General features: G+C 37.4%; 2 protein-coding genes across 2 annotated transcripts; one reads left to right on the top strand and one right to left on the bottom strand.

The window, feature by feature from the left end:
* The first annotated feature begins 6,975 nt into the window (after nt 1–6,975).
* On the top strand, nt 6,976–8,009 carry LOC138347838 (uncharacterized). Its single transcript, XM_069296384.1, has 2 exons — nt 6,976–7,658; nt 7,757–8,009. The coding sequence occupies exons 1-2, from the start codon at nt 6,976–6,978 to the stop codon at nt 8,007–8,009; spliced, it is 936 nt and encodes a 311-aa protein (XP_069152485.1).
* Nucleotides 8,010–15,712: 7,703 nt separating this feature from the next.
* On the bottom strand, nt 15,713–17,887 carry LOC101251465 (monothiol glutaredoxin-S1-like). Its single transcript, XM_004236668.5, has one exon. It carries the CDS (start codon nt 16,215–16,217, stop codon nt 15,909–15,911), a length of 309 nt encoding a protein of 102 aa, XP_004236716.2. The 5' UTR covers nt 16,218–17,887; the 3' UTR covers nt 15,713–15,908.
* Nucleotides 17,888–17,897: the final 10 nt, after the last annotated feature.

The raw sequence follows: 17,897 nt of genomic DNA, 5'->3' as shown, positions 1-17,897 counted from the left end.
CTTTTGATTACACTTGTATGATAAGGGCATATTGTATGCCTTATCTGGATTTTATAGTAGCATAAAATACTCAATCAGAAAAATGAAAAGAATATAATCTATCACTTTTAAAATATTCCAAGAACATTATATTACAATGTCACTATGATCTCTATCTTGGTTTGATTTGTATGTTTAAGGCAGTTTTTCTCTTTGAGAAAATAAACAATTTCGTTTGAACAAGTTGAATTGTACGACCACTTCATCTTTAAATTAAATTACTAGAGATCAAACATTTTTATCAATCTCGTTGTTATTGCTTTCGACCAAATTTATAAAACGTTGACTTCTATATGTATCAATAATTATAGATGTTGCCTTTTTTAGTTTGTACCCAAATCGATTAATTAGCAACACTATAAGAACAAAATATATTTTGTGAATGCCCCCTTGAAAACAAAGTATCTACAAAAAGAAAATTAAATCTATATTATACCCCGCTGGAGTGATATATTTCAATAGAATCTTACTTTTGATTGGAGATAAAAACACTAATTATTTTTCTCAGAATATATCCTCATAGAACATACTGTTAAAATCAAGTTTGATTGCTATGTGATAAACTTGGTTAATATTAATTCTCTTTGGTATAGAATAAAATCATTCGAATGTACGTAGTACGAGTTTGTTCTATATTCTCATTCAAATAAATTCTCCCTTACTACATCGAAAGGTCACATATTATCTTAGTACTCTATTTTACCTCGTTAAGGTCACTATATACGATATACGATAAATGTGTGAGACTTCTTTTTATTTCATAATTAAATAATATTCAAAGTGCGTGGACCCAAAAGTCACGGCCGCCTAGGTGGTCAAACAACTAAAGCAAAGGCTTTAGGCTCTAAAATTTTGAGGGCCTAAAGCAAAGGCTTTAGTCTCTAAAATGTAACGTCCATAATATTATCTTGTGCAAATGGAAAATAATATTCCTCTGCGATTGCAAAAAAGGGAAAAATAACAAATCTTCCTATTAATGGCTAGAAGATTTCATTCATATGTACCTCAAAATGCAAAACTTTTATAGGTAGGTAAGAATATTTGCAATATGTACCATATGGTCTCTTATTGAAACAAGTTGTTGTGATTGGATAAGAAGAAGGCATTCGAATGGGTTCATTTATTAATAGTCAGGATTAATTAAGAACAACTATATATTTGATTAATTAATAATTAAATAAAAACAAAATTTATGTGGCATCTTGAAATTCATAAAGTGGCACTAGCCTACTACATATTAGGTTCTTTTGACTTTTGGGGATATATTTTTCGATAAAATAGTTATATATGTAGAATTTTTAAGTAAAAGAAATAGAGTAATCAAAGATTGTATTGATAGATAAAATCTTCGAGAATATGTGTATGCTTCTTATATATGATGAGTTGTAACAAGAAGGTTGTGGAGTCTTAGGTTAGCTAACTTAGAGTTATACTACAATGCAAATACAATTACAAGAGTAGATGTTTGACTACTACTACGATTATAACTCGTAGCATAGTCGACTAACCTAGTTCTGGTGTGACTCGAACTATTTAACAACTAACACAGTTGTATCACATTGTTTAATTTTTGCATTATCTTCATGTACCCCTATCTTCAACAATATACACTTCTGAAATCATAGACAAGAGTTTTGAGATCGAATCACACCACTATCCTTTATCCAAAAGAGAATTTTGATGTGTGCATATTAAGAAGATAATCAATCAAGTAAAGGTGTGTTCTCTCAGAGATATGATCACAAACAAACAAATTCTTCAATGCTTCTCTACATAATTTTGAGATTATTATATATGATATCTTGAATCAAGATATACTTCAAGGAAAGGTGTTAGAGATCATTAATAAGAGATTTATATAGTTTATTTCATCGTATGATGGACTTTACTCAATCTCAAAATGTAAAAATAATAACACATTACATATATATAACCACATAGAAAGTATAAAATATATTGATACTTTATTAAAATTCAATACATAAAGATATGATCATTGCTATGAACTTCTTGTTGACACTCAATTTTGACCCGCGCCGGTATGATTTAATTAGTGAGCTTCATGAGTTTTCCAAATCACTTAAATTAATTAGTTTTATAATTTTTGCAAAAATATAACGATTTAATGTTTACATAGTTGCGTATATAGCCGGTATATCTTGTTATATTCGAAACCAACCCAACTTAAAATTAATCCCAGGCCCAATCTTTGTTCTCAGCCCCACTTTAACTCCAACCCAATTTCCTTCAGCAGCCCAAACCATTCCTAGGCCCAAACACTTTAAGTTTAACCCGACCCAAACCCGACTTCCCCCCTTCTTCTTCCTCAAATGACCCACACAAAATTCCCAAACAGAAAACGTCAAAAACAGAAAATCTCCCTCATGCTCTCGCCCTCTCTCTCCTCATCTTTTTCCCCGACGCGACTCCCTCCCACGCTCTCTCCCTCGTCTCCCCAACGCGACTCCCTCCCACGCTCTCTCTCCTCCTCTCTTTCCCTTCCCAGAACCAGACGCGCCCCCCCCCTTTCCTTCTTCCCCCTTCCCTCACGCTCCTTCCCAGAAACAGAAAATGCCAAAACGATTCCCAGAAAGCTGCGAACCCAAAAAAAAAAGGAAACGCAGCCACGAAAATTCCCAGAACGCGAGGCCGACCTCTCTCTCCCCATGCGAAATCCCTTCCCTTCACGCGTTCCGCGTCTCCCCACGCCCTCCTCTCTTTCCCTTCCCTCACGCGATTTCCCCTGCAAACGTGACCCACTCGACAAAATTCCCAGAAGCCACGCATGAGAACAGACTTACGCGCAGAAATTCCCAGAACAGAACCCGCCTGCGTCTCCCTCACGCGCAAGGAATTTTCCATTCGTTTTGTTTTCTCCCTCGCGTAGCTTTTCCGTATAGCGCGTCGCAGCTCTTCCTCTCTCCCCTTGTCTGTTTGTGTGTCTATCTTCAGAGAGGTGTAACGTACTCGTACGAAAAGGGAGAGCGACGTGGCGATATCACATCACTCTCCTTGTCTTTGGGACGAAATCGAATGGCTGTTCTATTGTACGAAGTTCGTATTACTCGGTGCCAACCTTATCTCTTCAGGGTTTCTTTCAATTTCAAAAGGAGACTTGGAATATCGATTTTACCCCAAGCCTTTTCCCGATATTCCCCCACCCTCCTAACCCAAAAAACCCTAATCTTCTCTTCTATATAAACTCTCATCTCCTCCAAGAAAGGGGGTTGGACGTTTTGGGTGGGAAAAATTTTGAGGTTCGAAAGGAACATTCTGTTTTTTTATTTCCTCTGTCTGTTGTAGAGAGGAAATATGGTTGAGAGCTATAACTCTTCTCTTTGAGTTGGATTTTTAGGGGTTAGCTATTTGGTTTAGCGAGGAAGAAGAAGAAGGAGTGCTTCCCTGTCGGTTTCGCGTGTGGAAGTCGTCGCTCATCTCGCTCATCGTCCCAGCTTTGCTGCGTTTAGAAAGGTAACATCATATCTCTCGTTGTAGTGTTCCACTTCTATTTCTTTTTCTGTGTATGATTGCTGGCCATAGTCTGTCCTGTTTTCGGAAGATCTATAGTTTGAAATGTGATGTTGTTCATCCTTGCTGTTTCTTTGTTTAATCCTTGAGGGTCGTGTTGAGTCTTTCTCAGTCGTATGAAGGTCACATAGTGATTGATTTCTTCTGTTCAACATCAATGTTGTTATGTATGTAAGTTCAATTTTTGAGGTCAAGTGAGGAAATCGCATGATGTAGTTGTATCTCGTTTCCTTTAGTTCATATTTTATTCTCTCCATCTTGAAATCTTTGTTGTTCCACTAACTCAAATGATTTTAGTAAGCTATTATGTATGTTTTTATTCCGTCAAAGTTTTGATAAAAGGTTACCTCCATCTGCCTTTGGGTGACTCAAATAAATTTGTTATTATTATTTTTATATTACATATATGAGTTTGTCTTGTGGCACTACAGTAAAAAAAAATAATAATAATAAAATGCATAAATAATGTATATTCACTCTAGTGTTATTCATGAGCCAAATGAGGGAATTGTGATAATAGACCACTCATCTCCTTATATTCTGTTCAAATTCAATTTGGTGTTGGACTGCTGTACATCGGTTTGATCGATGGAAGTTTTATCTTCGATGTTGTGTATCAACTCGTCTTATATGTCTTCTTTGCAATTATGTGCTTAATTTACGTTTGTTTTAAATGATTAATTGCATGAAAAATGTTCCTTCTGTATTTATTTTAGTTATCTGGTTAAGGTGCCAATTCTCATTTCACTTGTTTTTGTGGCATGTGAAAACTCCTTCGAGTCCGTTTGGGATTCCCTTCCCTCCTTGCATTACGGAAGAGCCGTAAAGGCTCAATCTTTTATCAAGTCAAGGCAAACGTATGAAGCCAATTTCGTGAAGGTTGAAGAAATTTGAAAAAGACGAACTAGAAGACTTCTTTAGTTTTTTTTATATTTTGTGTTTCATTTGTAATGTGCCTAAGCCCTTATGGTTTTATTTTTTTGTACCTATTTTTGTATGTTTAGATTAGGACAGGCACAGAACGGGTCAAATAACCAAAAGCAGGTGGGTCCAATATTCGGTCAAGGCGAACAAAACCAAAGTTGGACCCAAATCTCCCCCCCCCCTCTCTCTCTCTCCTTTACTCTTTGCCTGTGTGTTTTAGTTTAAATATCGTTAGCATAGGGTTAGGAAACTCCAAACCCCCATCGACGCCTTCTATTTTATCAAACTTAAAAACTAAAATTGGACTTTAAAGCAATAGATGTTTAAATTTGAAAGTTGGCAAGATGAATATTTCAACGACTTGTAAAAATTTGCCTAGATAAGATTTTAAGAAGTTTGATAGATTAAAGATTTGCAAAGTTAAAACAAATTAGTCAAATAAGTTAGTCGCTGAAAAATCGTAGTTAGCGGAGCATCTTAGGTGCTTTTTCAAAACCTTTCTAAGACGCTAATAGGAATCCCGAACCCTTAAGTTTTCAAACAATTTTCTGTTTAATTATTTGAAAACAAGTTTTCTTAATTTTTTCAAAATTAAGTGGCGACTCCAAAAAAGTCGAAAATACCTTTAAATAAAATAAACTCTTTTATAAATCACTTTTTCGATAAAACAGAAATGGCGACTCAGCTGGGGAGTTTGGAGGATTCTAACCTTAAAGACTAACTCTATTTGACTGTTTGTATTAACTATTTATTTGTTTAAGTTCTAATTTTTCTAGAAACTGCATTTTCATGGCATAACTTTCGCCAAACGGCAACTAGTTGCATTAGGAATCGAAAGTTAAGCGGCTTACCGCGACTTCTCTCAGAAATACCCCAAGAACTCATTTGGGAGTATCGAATAAATAGTCGAAATGCGGTCATCCGGCGTTACTCGATAGCTCCACTCCGATGTTTGTCCGACTCGGGTAACCGTCTATTTGAAGACAATTCTAGTAACCCTAGGATGGAGCTAAACCAAAATCCCAAAAATAGCGCATATGCCTAAGATGACCCAATACCCATGGTGTGTTGGGCCCATTAGAAGACCTCATTGAGTCCAAAACGGCCCACGGCCTAAATGGACGTTCATGCTTATATGTTTAAATTTGAAGGATGTATACGGTGTTCGAGAAATAATTTTAAATGACGTATACATCCCTCAAATCGCTAGGCCCACCCTTGGCAGAAAAGGGTCACGTATCTGTTTAGAACGCGTAATATTTGTTTATAAACTGCTTATGTGAATATGTTGTTTTATCTGGAGATATTTTGGCTCACTCTTCTTCAAATACTTTTAAAACCCGTAAGCACAAATATCAAGTCACTATCAAAAGTGCGTCCAAATACTCTTCGAGTCTTAAGTTTCCTAAAAAAAAAAAGACGACTTTATGTCAGAAAAGGTTCATCATTTCAAACCAAAAGAATTTTGAGATATTTTATCTTTTCCGACTCCTGCCAGGAAATTGGAGTTACATCTCAATCAAAATCAAAGTACGGTAATGAAAGATACCGTCAACTTTGTCTCGACTCAAGTCGACATTTTTATTCACTAAATGCCAAAGTCAAGTAGATAAATTCCTGTCTATTTGGTCATTTTTCTATATTGGTGAGCCAGTTTATCTCCGAATAAAGCAATTCTTATGTGTTTACACCTAAATGTGGTATCTTGTATTATTTACCACCTCCAGGCACTAACATACTGATCTTTTGAGTTTTTTCATTGACAGGTATTTAATACTGATCTGTGTTGGTAAGTTGGTTTATCATCCGCATATTACAAGGTTTAAGGCCCCAAAAAATTCCTTCCCCGATCAAAATTTGCAAAAGAAAGGACAATAATGGGGGATAACAATGATGAGGTTGACATGAATGATGTTGTCGTGGCTCAACCCGCCGCCGCTGATAAAAATGAATTGATTATGCAGTTGATATAACAAATTGCCGAAATGAGGGTCGAAATGCAAAGAATGCGAGATTTGCCTAATCCAATTTCATCCTTCAACCCTCCAAGAGACGGAAGACCTCCACTCCACTTTCCTCCCTCGAACGCGGAACAGGTTTATAACCTTCTCTCTAACCCCGCTCAAAATCCTCCTACCATTGACTCAACTACCCCCAATCCCTGTCACACCACCACATCGTGTCAAGCACCACATCATCCTCACAATACCAATCAAATCCTTCAGCTCACTCAAAACCAAAATACGAACAATGCTCAAACCTTCCCTCATCTTCAAAACCAAAATACTGATCCTCAAACTTTCCCCAAAATTATCAAGCCACTCAAAATACCCAGAATCCTTCCATTGTTCCACCCATACCCCAAAAGACTACTTTCCAAATCCCAACTTCAAACGGACCTTATGCAAACTGTTCCGAGCTTGATCATTATAAGGAAGAGGAGAGAGAGAGTGGAGGTCAAAAGAAGAGGTAGTCAAGCTGAATATGAAAGAAGAGATCAGGAAAGCCATGAAGGAGTTGCACTATATTTCCGAAGTTGATGGATTAAGCTATAAGGACTTATGCATCCACCCGAATCTCGACCTTCCAGAAGGGTTCAAAGTGCCAAAGTTTGTCACTTTTAACAGAACAGGAAATCCTCTGGCTCATCTGAAAGTTTATTGTGATCAACTCGTGGGAGTCGGTAAAAACGAAGCATTGTTGATGCGTCTCTTTGGTCGAAGTCTAAGTGGAGAAGCTCTGGAGTGGCTTACATCACAGGAGCTGAAACAATGGAAAAGTTGGAATGCACTCGCAAAGGATTTCACGGAAAGATTTGGGCATAACATAGAAGATGCCCCAGATCGCTACTACTTGGAGAAGATCAAACAGAAGTCTACAGAAAATTATCGAGAGTACGCTTTTCGTTGGAGAAAAGAGGCCGCGAGAGTTCAACCTCCAATGTCCGAGCGTGAGATCACCGAAATGTTTATTCATACTCAAGAACCTGAGTACTATGAAAGAATGTTGTGTATGATGGGACAAAAGTTTGTCGAGATTGTCAAAGTGGGAGAAGCTTTGGAAGATGGTTTCAAGACTGGAAATCTCACCAGACTTACCGCATTGCGATCTAATGAAAATCTGCTAGAATCAGTGATATGGATAAATCAAAAGGAAAAGTGGAGAAGGTAAGTATGATCACGGCTACTCATACGAGGTCAGCTTCTCAACGGAAATATCAAAACCATAGTGTCAGCCAGGAAAAATTTCCTCGCCCAAAATTTAGGAAGGCTCCTAAAGTATTTACACCATTAAGGGAGTCTCAAACTCAACTTTATGAAAGGTTGAAAGCAATGGGTGTGCTCCATCCTATAGAAGGAAGACCAGCCAATCCTTTGGGAAAATTTTACAGAGCTGACCACAGATGTGCTTATCATTCAGGAGCCGTTGGACATGACACAGAGAATTGTTCAACTCTGAAGCACAAGATACAAAACATGATCAACAACAACTTGATCAATATTGAGGAAACCACCTGAATGGATGACATATGGGATGCTCGAAAGTGAGTACAAGACATTTCTGAACTGAGTCGAGAAGAAGAATGCCCAACATTGGCTAAATTTGGTATATGAAGTTTGTTACCTTTCTTTTGAAAATGTATCGCACATTTCCCGAATGAACTACGTCTGACCTGAATTCTCAAGAACGAGATACGTAGGCGGCCTATGTCGGCTTCGGTCACCCCATTTATCTCCTTAACATTTCCTTGTTGGAACTACGTTCGACCTGAATTCTCAAGAATGAGATACGTAGGCGGTCTATGTCGGCCTCGGTTGTTTCATTATCAAAACTTCCTATTTTGGTTAATCCCTGAGGGGGGGAACTACGTTCGACCTGATTCCTGATCCAACGGGATACGTAGGCGCTACAATGGCTCGGTCATATACCCAGAAAGATTTCCATTTCTCTTCATAATGGAAACTGGGACAGAATTTTTGAGAGGATCTCAAAAATTCATTTAAAGTTGGACTTCTTTAACATGTCAAAACAGAAGACCAAAATTCGACGGAGTTAGCCTGGGATGGATCTCAAAAATTACGACAATCTAGTTTGCAACCGGGACAGAATTTTTGAGATGATCTCAAAAATTCCACAAATGTCATTTGTTACTTGTTGAGGTAAATTGGGACGAAATTTTGAGGAGGGGCCTCAAAATTCCAGAATGAGCAACCTCAAAGTTAACAGAGCAAGTTTATGAGAGTTCTCATATATTGTAGACCGGGACAAATTTTCGAGGAGGGTCCTCAAAAATTCCATCAAATATGTCACATAAAGGACGGGTGAGCGTGTAAGCCAACTGCAAGAAGGAGCATGGAGACAAGACCAACACAGATCAGTCCTTCAAACTAAGAATTTTTCTTTGGATGCAGGAACATTGAAGTCACAAAATGGCTATACAAAGCTGTCATGAATGACAAAGGGCGTCACTTGCACCCATCGTGGACTCATCAGCGAAACCTAGAAAATCTTCAATCTCATTTTATCTCTATTGCTTTATATTGCCTCAAGTGATAAACAAGTTTCTTTTTATCTTGCAGGAATGTTGAGGCCGAACACTGATAGATTCTTCCAAGTTGCAAGAAACAAGATGCAGGAGGATTGCTAGTTATGCGTCATGATCAAAGTTACCGTTGGACTCATCATAACCTAATATGGATAAGCCAAGTGACTCAATCTAGTTCCTCAATTCTACTTTTATTCTTTACTTCATCATCGATACTAATGTTTGGTGTCGAGATTTGCAGGTGATAGTATTGATAAAGTCGTATATTGAAGCAACATCAAATTTTGAAGGTGATCAAAGTGACACTAACTTAGAAGTGTTGCAAGAGAATTTGCCGAGTCCATCATATCAGAAAGATGATGATGACCAATATCTCCTCGACAGTCAAAATTATCGAATTGTTACAAGTTTTCGATAAACGATTAAAATGACAGCAACAAACTCAAATTCTGCTGAGTTTGTCAAGAAAGACGAGAGTGTCTTTATTTTTCTTGCGAATGAATCAAGTCATTCACCTCGACAATTCTTTCTTTTAAAGAACAGAATCATAGTCGCGACGTGCATAAACGTCAATTTAGTTTTTAATATGTTTGTCGCGTAGCAATTTCGACGTACTTTGTTTCTTGAATATGTCAGAGTCATAATTCTTATTTGTTGGGTATCCACCCCATAAGTGGATTATGTGTTTTGATTGGCCAATCAAAGACTTTAGCATATAGTTTGTTAGGCGATCCACCCCATAAGTGGTTCGTGTATATGCTTTTCCATTGCAGGTTTCTATTTTTGAATCGGATGGACTTATTATCGAGTCATCCACCTCGTTACAGTTGGAATATTATCGAGCCATCCACCTCGTTACAGCTGGAACATTATCGAGCATCCACCTCGTTACAGTTGGAATATTATCGAGCATCCACTTCGTTACAGTTGGAATATTATCGAGCATCCACCTCATTACAGTTGGAATATTATCGAGCATCCACCTCGTTACAGTTGGAATATTATTGAGCATCCACCTCGTTACAGTTGGAAAATTATCGAGCCATCCACCTCGTTACAGTTGGAATATTATCGAGCATCCACCTCGTTACAGTTGGAATATTATCGATCCATCCACCTCGTTACAGTTGGAATATTATCGAGCCATCCACCTCGTTACAGTTGGAATATTATCGAGCATCCACCTCGGTACAGTTGGAATATTATCGAGCCATCCACCTCGTTACAGTTGGAATATTATCGAGCATCCACCTCGGTACCGTTGGAATATTATCGAGCCATCCACCTCGTTACAGTTGAAATATTATCGAGCATCCACCTCGTTACAGTTGGAATATTATCGAGCATCCACATCGTTACAGTTGGAATATTATCGAGCATCCACATCGTTACAGTTGGAATATTATCGAGCATCCACCTCATTACAGTTGGAATATTATCGAGCATCCACCTCGTTACAGTTGGAATATTATCGAGCCATCCACCTCGTTACAGTTGGAATATTATTGAGCACCCACCTCGTTACAGTTGGAATATTATCGAGTCATCCACCTCGTTATAGTTGGAATATTATCGAGTCATCCACCTCGTTACAGTTGAAATATTATCGAGTCATCCATCTCGTTACGGAGAGCTCCCAAAGAGGAGAAAACTATCTCCAAAACCAGTGATTTACTGAAAGCAGAAGGCTGTTCATCTCGTTCTTGTAAAGATGCTTGGGAATGCGTTTGTTTATTTCAAGACATTCCCAACAATATGAAATTCACGAAGGGTGTCTAGCCAGATTCAAAGGTGACTCAAACAGGAATCTCAACGAAGATTTCACGATTTCCGTAAAGGACGCTATTTGCATTACATTATCAAGGCAAGATAATTATTGTCAATCAAGACAACGCATTACGCCAGAAGAGATAGTTATTTTATTGTTATCGATCAAATCGATATATTATCTGGAAGTCGTCTTGCCGTTATCATCAACACAGACGATATAAATATCCATGCATTGCGGAAATCATGCATAGCGAGAAATCATGCATTGCGGAAAGTCATGCATCGCGAAAAATCATGCATTGCGAAAGTCATGCATCGCGAAAAATCATGCATCGCAAGTTTGGCATTTATGCACGACGAGAAGATTTCATGCCTCGTCAAATTTATATATCGCGAGAAAGCTTTATACCTCGCTGAAATTTATGCACGACGAGAAGATTTCATGCCTCGTCAAATTTATATATCGCGAGAAGGCTTTATACCTCGCTGGAATTTATGCACGACGAGAAGATCTCCTGCCTCGTCAAATTTATATATCGCGAAAAGGCTTTATACCTCGTTGGAATTAACGCATCGCGGGAAGATATTGATGCCCCGCAAGAGGACATGCACGGATAAAGAAAGGGAAACTGTGTGTCCCAAGAACAACATTTATCCGTCGGCCTCAACTACATCTTTTATTTTGATAAAAAAAAGCATCAAGAAGAGCATCGAAGATGACGACAAAAGAGACATCAACATCAACATCGCATCAACATTTATTTATTTATTTCAACATCAAGTATAGAGTACATTGAATATTATATTGCAAAAAAACGAGACACGAGCTTTATTTGCTGGACGCCAGACCCGATCGAGTCGACGTCGATTTGAGGAGAGCAATGAAGTGTCGGCACAGTAAAAAAGACACTGTCTCCCACCCTAATTGCATTTTTAACCGACGAATTTTATCTCAGTCTTTGTCGAGAGCATCCAAAAGGATGAATTCTCAAAAAAAAAAACCACAGGTGCGGACGACATAAAAAAGGATGCAGCACAACGTGGAACTTTTTCTTAGCAGCGAACTGGGACACAGTCCAAAGAGGAATGTCAAACTCTTAGGACGCGAGCAAAGGAGCGACTTCCACCACAATCGAACCACCTTCTCGAGACATGCGGGTCTTTCTTTAGTCCTGTCAGTTTCAGTCTCGCATCCGGAAGTTTCGATTTATTGAAAGCAAGTTTTCAATCCGAGTGACAATACGCCAAGAGCTTTAGAAATTATGTCCGTGTAAGTTCTTAATTATGGTGTGAAGCGCGCCACATTCATGGCAAAGAGGTTACAAGCCTCCTTTTCATACTCGTTAATTTGTCACTTGTCCAAAACCAAAGGTTATCTAGCATAATAGGTTTCCTTTACACCGATTAAGTCGAACTACACGCAGCCTGATTCCGACGATTTATGGATATGTAGGCAGATTCAATGTTAAAAACTCAGCTGTATTCCAACATTCGCTCTCGAATTCTATTCTCGAGCATTTCGATACCTTCATAATTCGGTGTCGAGGTAGCTTTTGTTTCTTTCAAAATCATGCGGTAAATCAAGCTTATCGAACTACAAGTGGCTTGAATTCTCATATAGCTTGAGATATGTAGGAAACCCGATTCAAGGGTTCGGCCATAATTTCTAAACCCTTTGTCAAATCCTTTCTTAAAAGAAGCGAATGGAGTTGGTCAAAATTGGTTCGGCCAATTTCATTTTCCTCGAGTTGCTTGCATCAACCCAAGTAGAATGAGGGACAGTTGTTGACACCCAATTTTGACCCGCGCCGGTATGATTTAATTAGTGAGATTCATGAGTTTTCCAAATCACTTAAATTAATTAGTTTTATAATTTTTGCGAAAATATAACTATTTAATGTTTACATAGTTGCGTATATAGCCGGTATATCTTGTGTATATTTGAAACCAACCCAACTTAAAATTAATCCCAGGCCCAATCTTTGTTCCCAGCCCCAATTTAACTCCAACCCAATTTCCTTCAGCAGCCCAAACCATTCCTAGGCCCAAACACTTTAAGTTTAACCCGACCCAATACCCGATCGACCCAAACCCGACTTCCCCCCTTCTTCTTCCTCAAATGACCCACACAAAATTCCCAAACAGAAAACGTCAAAAACAGAAAATCTCCCTCACGCTCTCGCCCTCTCTCTCCTCCTCTTTTTCCCCGACGCGACTCCCTCCCACACTTTCTCCCTCGTCTCCCCGACGCGACTCCCTCCCACGCTCTCTCTCCTCCTCTCTTTCCCTTCCCAGAACAAGACGCGCCCCCCCTTTCCTTCTTCCCCCTTCCCTCACGCTCCTTCCCAGAAATAGAAAATGCCAAAACGATTCCCAGAAAGCTGCGAACCCAAAAAGAAAAGGAAACGCAGCCACGAAAATTCCCAGAATGCGAGGCCGACCTCTCTCTCCCCACGCGAAATCCCTTCCCTTCACGCGTTCCGCGTCTCCCTACGCCCTCCCCTCTTTCCCTTCCCTCACGCGATTTCCCCCTGCAAACGTGACCCACTCGACAAAATTCCCAGAAGCCACGCATGAGAACAGACTTACGCGCAGAAATTCCCAGAACAGAACCCGCCTGCGTCTCCCTCACGCGCAAGGAATTTTCCTTTCGTTTTGTTTTCTCCCTCGCGTAGCTTTCCCGTATAGCGCGTCACAGCTCTTCCTCTCTTCCCTTGTCTGTTTGTGTGTCTGTCTTCAGAGAGGCGTAACGTACTCGTACGAAAAGGGAGAGTGACGTGGCGATATCGCATCACTCTCCTTGTCCTTGGGATGAAATCGAATGGCTGTTCTTCTTTTTCCGTTGAAGAATCGTACGAAGTTCGTATTACTCGTTGCCAACCTTATCTCTTCAGGGTTTCTTTCAATTTCAAAAGGAGACTTGGAATATCGATTTTACCCCAAGCCTTTTCCCGATTTTCCCCCGCCCTCCTAACCCAAAAAACCCTAATCTTCTCTTCTATATAAACTCTCATCTCCTCCAGGGAAGGGGGTTGGATGTTTTGGGTGGGAAAAATTTTGAGGTTCGAAAGGAACATTCTGTTTTTTTATTTCCTCTGTCTGTTGTAGAGAGGAAATATGGTTGAGAGCTATAACTCTTCTCTTTGAGTTGGATTTTTGGGGGTTAGCTATTTTGTTTAGCGAGGAAGAAGAAGAAGGAGTGCTTCCCTGTCGGTTTCGTGTGTGGAAGTCGTCGCTCATCTCGCTCGTCGTCCCAGCTTTGCTGCGTTTAGAAAGGTAACATCATATCTCTCGTTGTAGTGTTCCACTTCTATTTCTTTTTCTGTGTATGATTGCTGGCCATAGTCTGTCCTGTTTTCGGAAGATCTATAGTTTGAAATGTGATGTTGTTCATCCTTGCTGTGTCTTTGTTTAATCCTTGAGGGTCGTGTTGAGTCTTTCTCAGTCGTATGAAGGTCACATAGTGATTGATTTATTCTGTTCGACATCAATGTTGTTATGTATGTAAGTTCAATTTTTGAGGTCAAGTGAGGAAATCGCATGATGTAGTTGTATCTCGTTTCCTTTAGTTCATATTTTATTCTCTCCATCTTGAAATCTTTGTTGTTCCACTAACTCAAATGATTTTAGTAAGCTATTATGTATGTTTTTATTCCGTCAAAGTTTCGATAAAAGGTTACCTCCATCTGCCTTTGGGTGACTCAAATAAATTTGTTATTATTATTTTTATATTACATATATGAGTTTGTCTTGTGGCACTACAGTAAAATAATAATAATAATAATAATAAAATGCATATATAATGTATATTCACTCTAGTGTTATTCATGAGCCAAATGAGGGAATTGTGATAAGAGACCACTCATCTCCTTATATTCTGTTCAAATTCAATTTGGTGTTGGACTGCTGTACATCAGTTTGATCGAACAAGCATTTTTGTTTGGAAGTTTTATCTTCGATGTTGTGTATCAACTCGTCTTATATGTCTTCTTTGCAATTATGTGCTTAATTTACGTTTGTTTTAAATGATTAATTGCATGAAAAATGTTCCTTCTGTATTTATTTTAGTTATCTGGTTAAGGTGCCAATTCTCATTTCACTTGTTTTTGTGGCATGTGAAAACTCCTTCGAGTCCGTTTGGGATTCCCTTCCCTCCTTGCATTACGGAAGAGCCGTAAAGGCTCAATCTTTTATCAAGTCAAGGCAAACGTATGAAGCCAATTTCGTGAAGGTTGAAGAAATTTGAAGAAGACGAACTAGAAGACTTCTTTAGTTTTTTTTATATTTTGTGTTTCATTTGTAATGGGCCTAAGCCCTTATGGTTTTATTTTTTTGTACCTATTTTTGTATGTTTAGATTAGGACAGGTACAGAACGGGTCAAATAACCAAAAGCAGGTGGGTCCAATATTCGGTCAAGGCGAACAGAACTGAAGTTGGACCCAAATCTCCCCCCCTCTCTCTCTCTCTCTCTCTCCTTTACTCTTTGCTTGTGTGTTTTAGTTTAAATATCGTTAGCATAGAGTTAGGAAACTCCAAACCCCCATCGACGCCTTCTATTTTATCAAACTTAAAAACTAAAATTGGACTTTAAAGCAATAGATGTTTAAATTTGAAAGTTGGCAACATGAATATTTCAACGACTTGTAAAAATTTGCCTAGATAAGATTTTAAGAAGTTTGATAGATTAAAGATTTGCAAAGTTAAAACAAATTAGTCAAATAAGTTAGTCGCTGGAAAACCGTAGTTAGCGGAGCATCTTAGGTGCTTTTTCAAAACCTTCCTAAGACGCTAATAGGAATCCCGAACCCTTAAGTTTTCAAACAATTTTCTGTTTAATTATTTGAAAACAAGTTTTCTTAATTTTTTCAAAATTAAGTGGCGACTCCAAAAAAGTCGAAAATACCTTTAAATAAAATAAACTCTTTTATAAATCACTTTTTCGATAAAACACTTCTTCCATGCCATCAGCTGTGGACAAGTAAAATAGCCACTAGCTAAGACCAAAGTATAACTTCTTTTACAACATTAGAAAGCAAATTAAAATGGGGTTGATTTATTGTCAAAACTCCTAGACTTTCTACCAAGTCATTATTATAATTTCTATACCCAAATGGCATTAGCCCTAATGAGCAATTGTTTAAGCTTGCCCCTCACATTAAGGCTCATTATCTCATTTGCACCACCAACTAACTCTTTCCCTATAAATATTGCTGGCACACTTGGTTGACACCCTAGTTCCATCAATGCCTTCTCCATTTGCTTCCCATTTGGATGTGTATCGAGCTCGTAAATTGTAGGGTTTGCTCCAAAACTACGGATTAGGGTTTCAATGCTGTGAGAAATGCAACAACTACTCTTGGTGAAAATTACCACCGCGCTTGATGATCCCAACTTCATCACCATATCCATGTTTTATATGAGTTCAAGAAATGATCAGTATAGCTTAGTTTGGCCAAATGCCAAGATATGTATATAACTTTTAGTGAAGAGGAAATTTGAAGTTGTGAAGGATAAAGGTTTTGTGAAGTGAATTTGATGCTTGATTTGTTGTTGAGAAAATTGAACCAAAACATGAAGCTATATATAGATGTATTATGTTAACTAAAAAGGCAAAAAAAAAAAGGTGAAAATTGCTAAGAATTACAACTTGATGATATGATATATCTAGATTGTTCTTCATTACACTTGTATGAAAATAAGAGCATATTGCATGGCTTATCTAAAATCTAAAGTAGCATAACATACTCAAGCAGAAAGTAAAAAGAACAAAATCTCTCACTTTTAAAATATTCCAAGAACATTGTAAGCTCACTAAATTAAAGTCCTTTTTAATTTTTTATTTCTAAGAATATATATCCTCATATAGACGTGTTGATATATTAAAAATTCGTTTTGGTATAGAATAAAATGCACCCTTGCTACCTCGAAAGGCCACATATATTATCATTTTAGCTAGTTAGTTGTGTGACACATTTTAGGATCTAAGAAAATAAAATAAAATCTATTTAGGTCTATGATCTTTGAGTCTCATTGTATTCATGTATGGAATATACATGCACATTGGTTATTGTCCTACATATGGGGTTTATATAATTCATGACAAAAATCCTAATTAAACAAGGAGACTAATTAATTAATCTAATGGATATATATATGTTATTGGACATATTAATATTGGAGATGTGTAATGGATTAATGTTTAATGGTATGATTACATATAAAATATAATATTTTCGAAATATCCAAAAATTTGAAGTACCAAATCTAAAAACCAAAAAAATTACAACTTAATTCTTTTTTAAAAACAAAAAACAAAAAAAAAGTAAAATTGGGGTTGAGGTTTGGGAAATGGGGAGGGGATTTTTTTTTTGGTACAAAAAGTAGTAAATTATATATTAATATAATTAATTTATATTTATTAGTTACGTGAGATTCTAAAATCTTATCCACGAACCAAAAATTGAACAAATTTCGAATTTAAATTCGTGATTACCCAAACTACTCTCACCCCTACTTCCAACCTATTTACGATCTCAATCTTTCCTGGAAAGTTCCACCGATATATGGAAAAATTACTGAAATACACGTTTATGTTTTCCTTATTTTCAATACTCTTCCTTTTATTTCTAAAAATTTCTAAAATCTCTTATTTCTTTAATGTATCCGAGCTACATATTGATGTATCTGAGCAAGTGTTCAATGTATCTGAGCTACATATTATTTGTCCGCTATATTTTATAATGTATTCGAGCTAGTTTTTAATGTATCCGAATTAGTTTTTAATACATTCTAGATACATATTATGTATCTGGTTTATGTTATAATGTATTCGAGATACTCTTTAATGTACCCGAGCTACATATTATGTATCCCATTTTTGTTACTTTTTAAGAGATCAATGTAATTAGAAACTAAAGAGGAATACATTGTAATTTCATATTAAAATTATGTGATTCTTAAAATTTATCTTAAATGAAATAGAGTCAGACAAGACTGAAACATTTTTTGTTAGGCTTACTGACTAAGCCAACGCATATGATGTACTTCGTCAAATATCCAAAATATATTGTAAAAATGATAGTAGAACAT

The sequence above is a fragment of the Solanum lycopersicum genome, chromosome 4, assembly GCF_036512215.1.
Source record: "Solanum lycopersicum chromosome 4, SLM_r2.1".
Taxonomy (NCBI): domain Eukaryota; kingdom Viridiplantae; phylum Streptophyta; class Magnoliopsida; order Solanales; family Solanaceae; genus Solanum; species Solanum lycopersicum.
The sequence above is the reverse complement of the archived record's forward strand: the minus strand, read 5'-3'. Positions and strand labels throughout refer to the sequence as shown.

Coding starts and splice junctions, on each gene's coding strand:
- LOC138347838 (XM_069296384.1), top strand. CDS start 6,976: ATGAAAGAAGAGATCAGGAAAGCCATGAAGGAGTTGCACTATATTTCC. Junction 7,659..7,756: donor CAAAAGGAAAAGTGGAGAAG/GTAAGTATGATC, acceptor CCCAAAATTTAG/GAAGGCTCCTAAAGTATTTA.
- LOC101251465 (XM_004236668.5), bottom strand. CDS start 16,217: ATGGATATGGTGATGAAGTTGGGATCATCAAGCGCGGTGGTAATTTTC.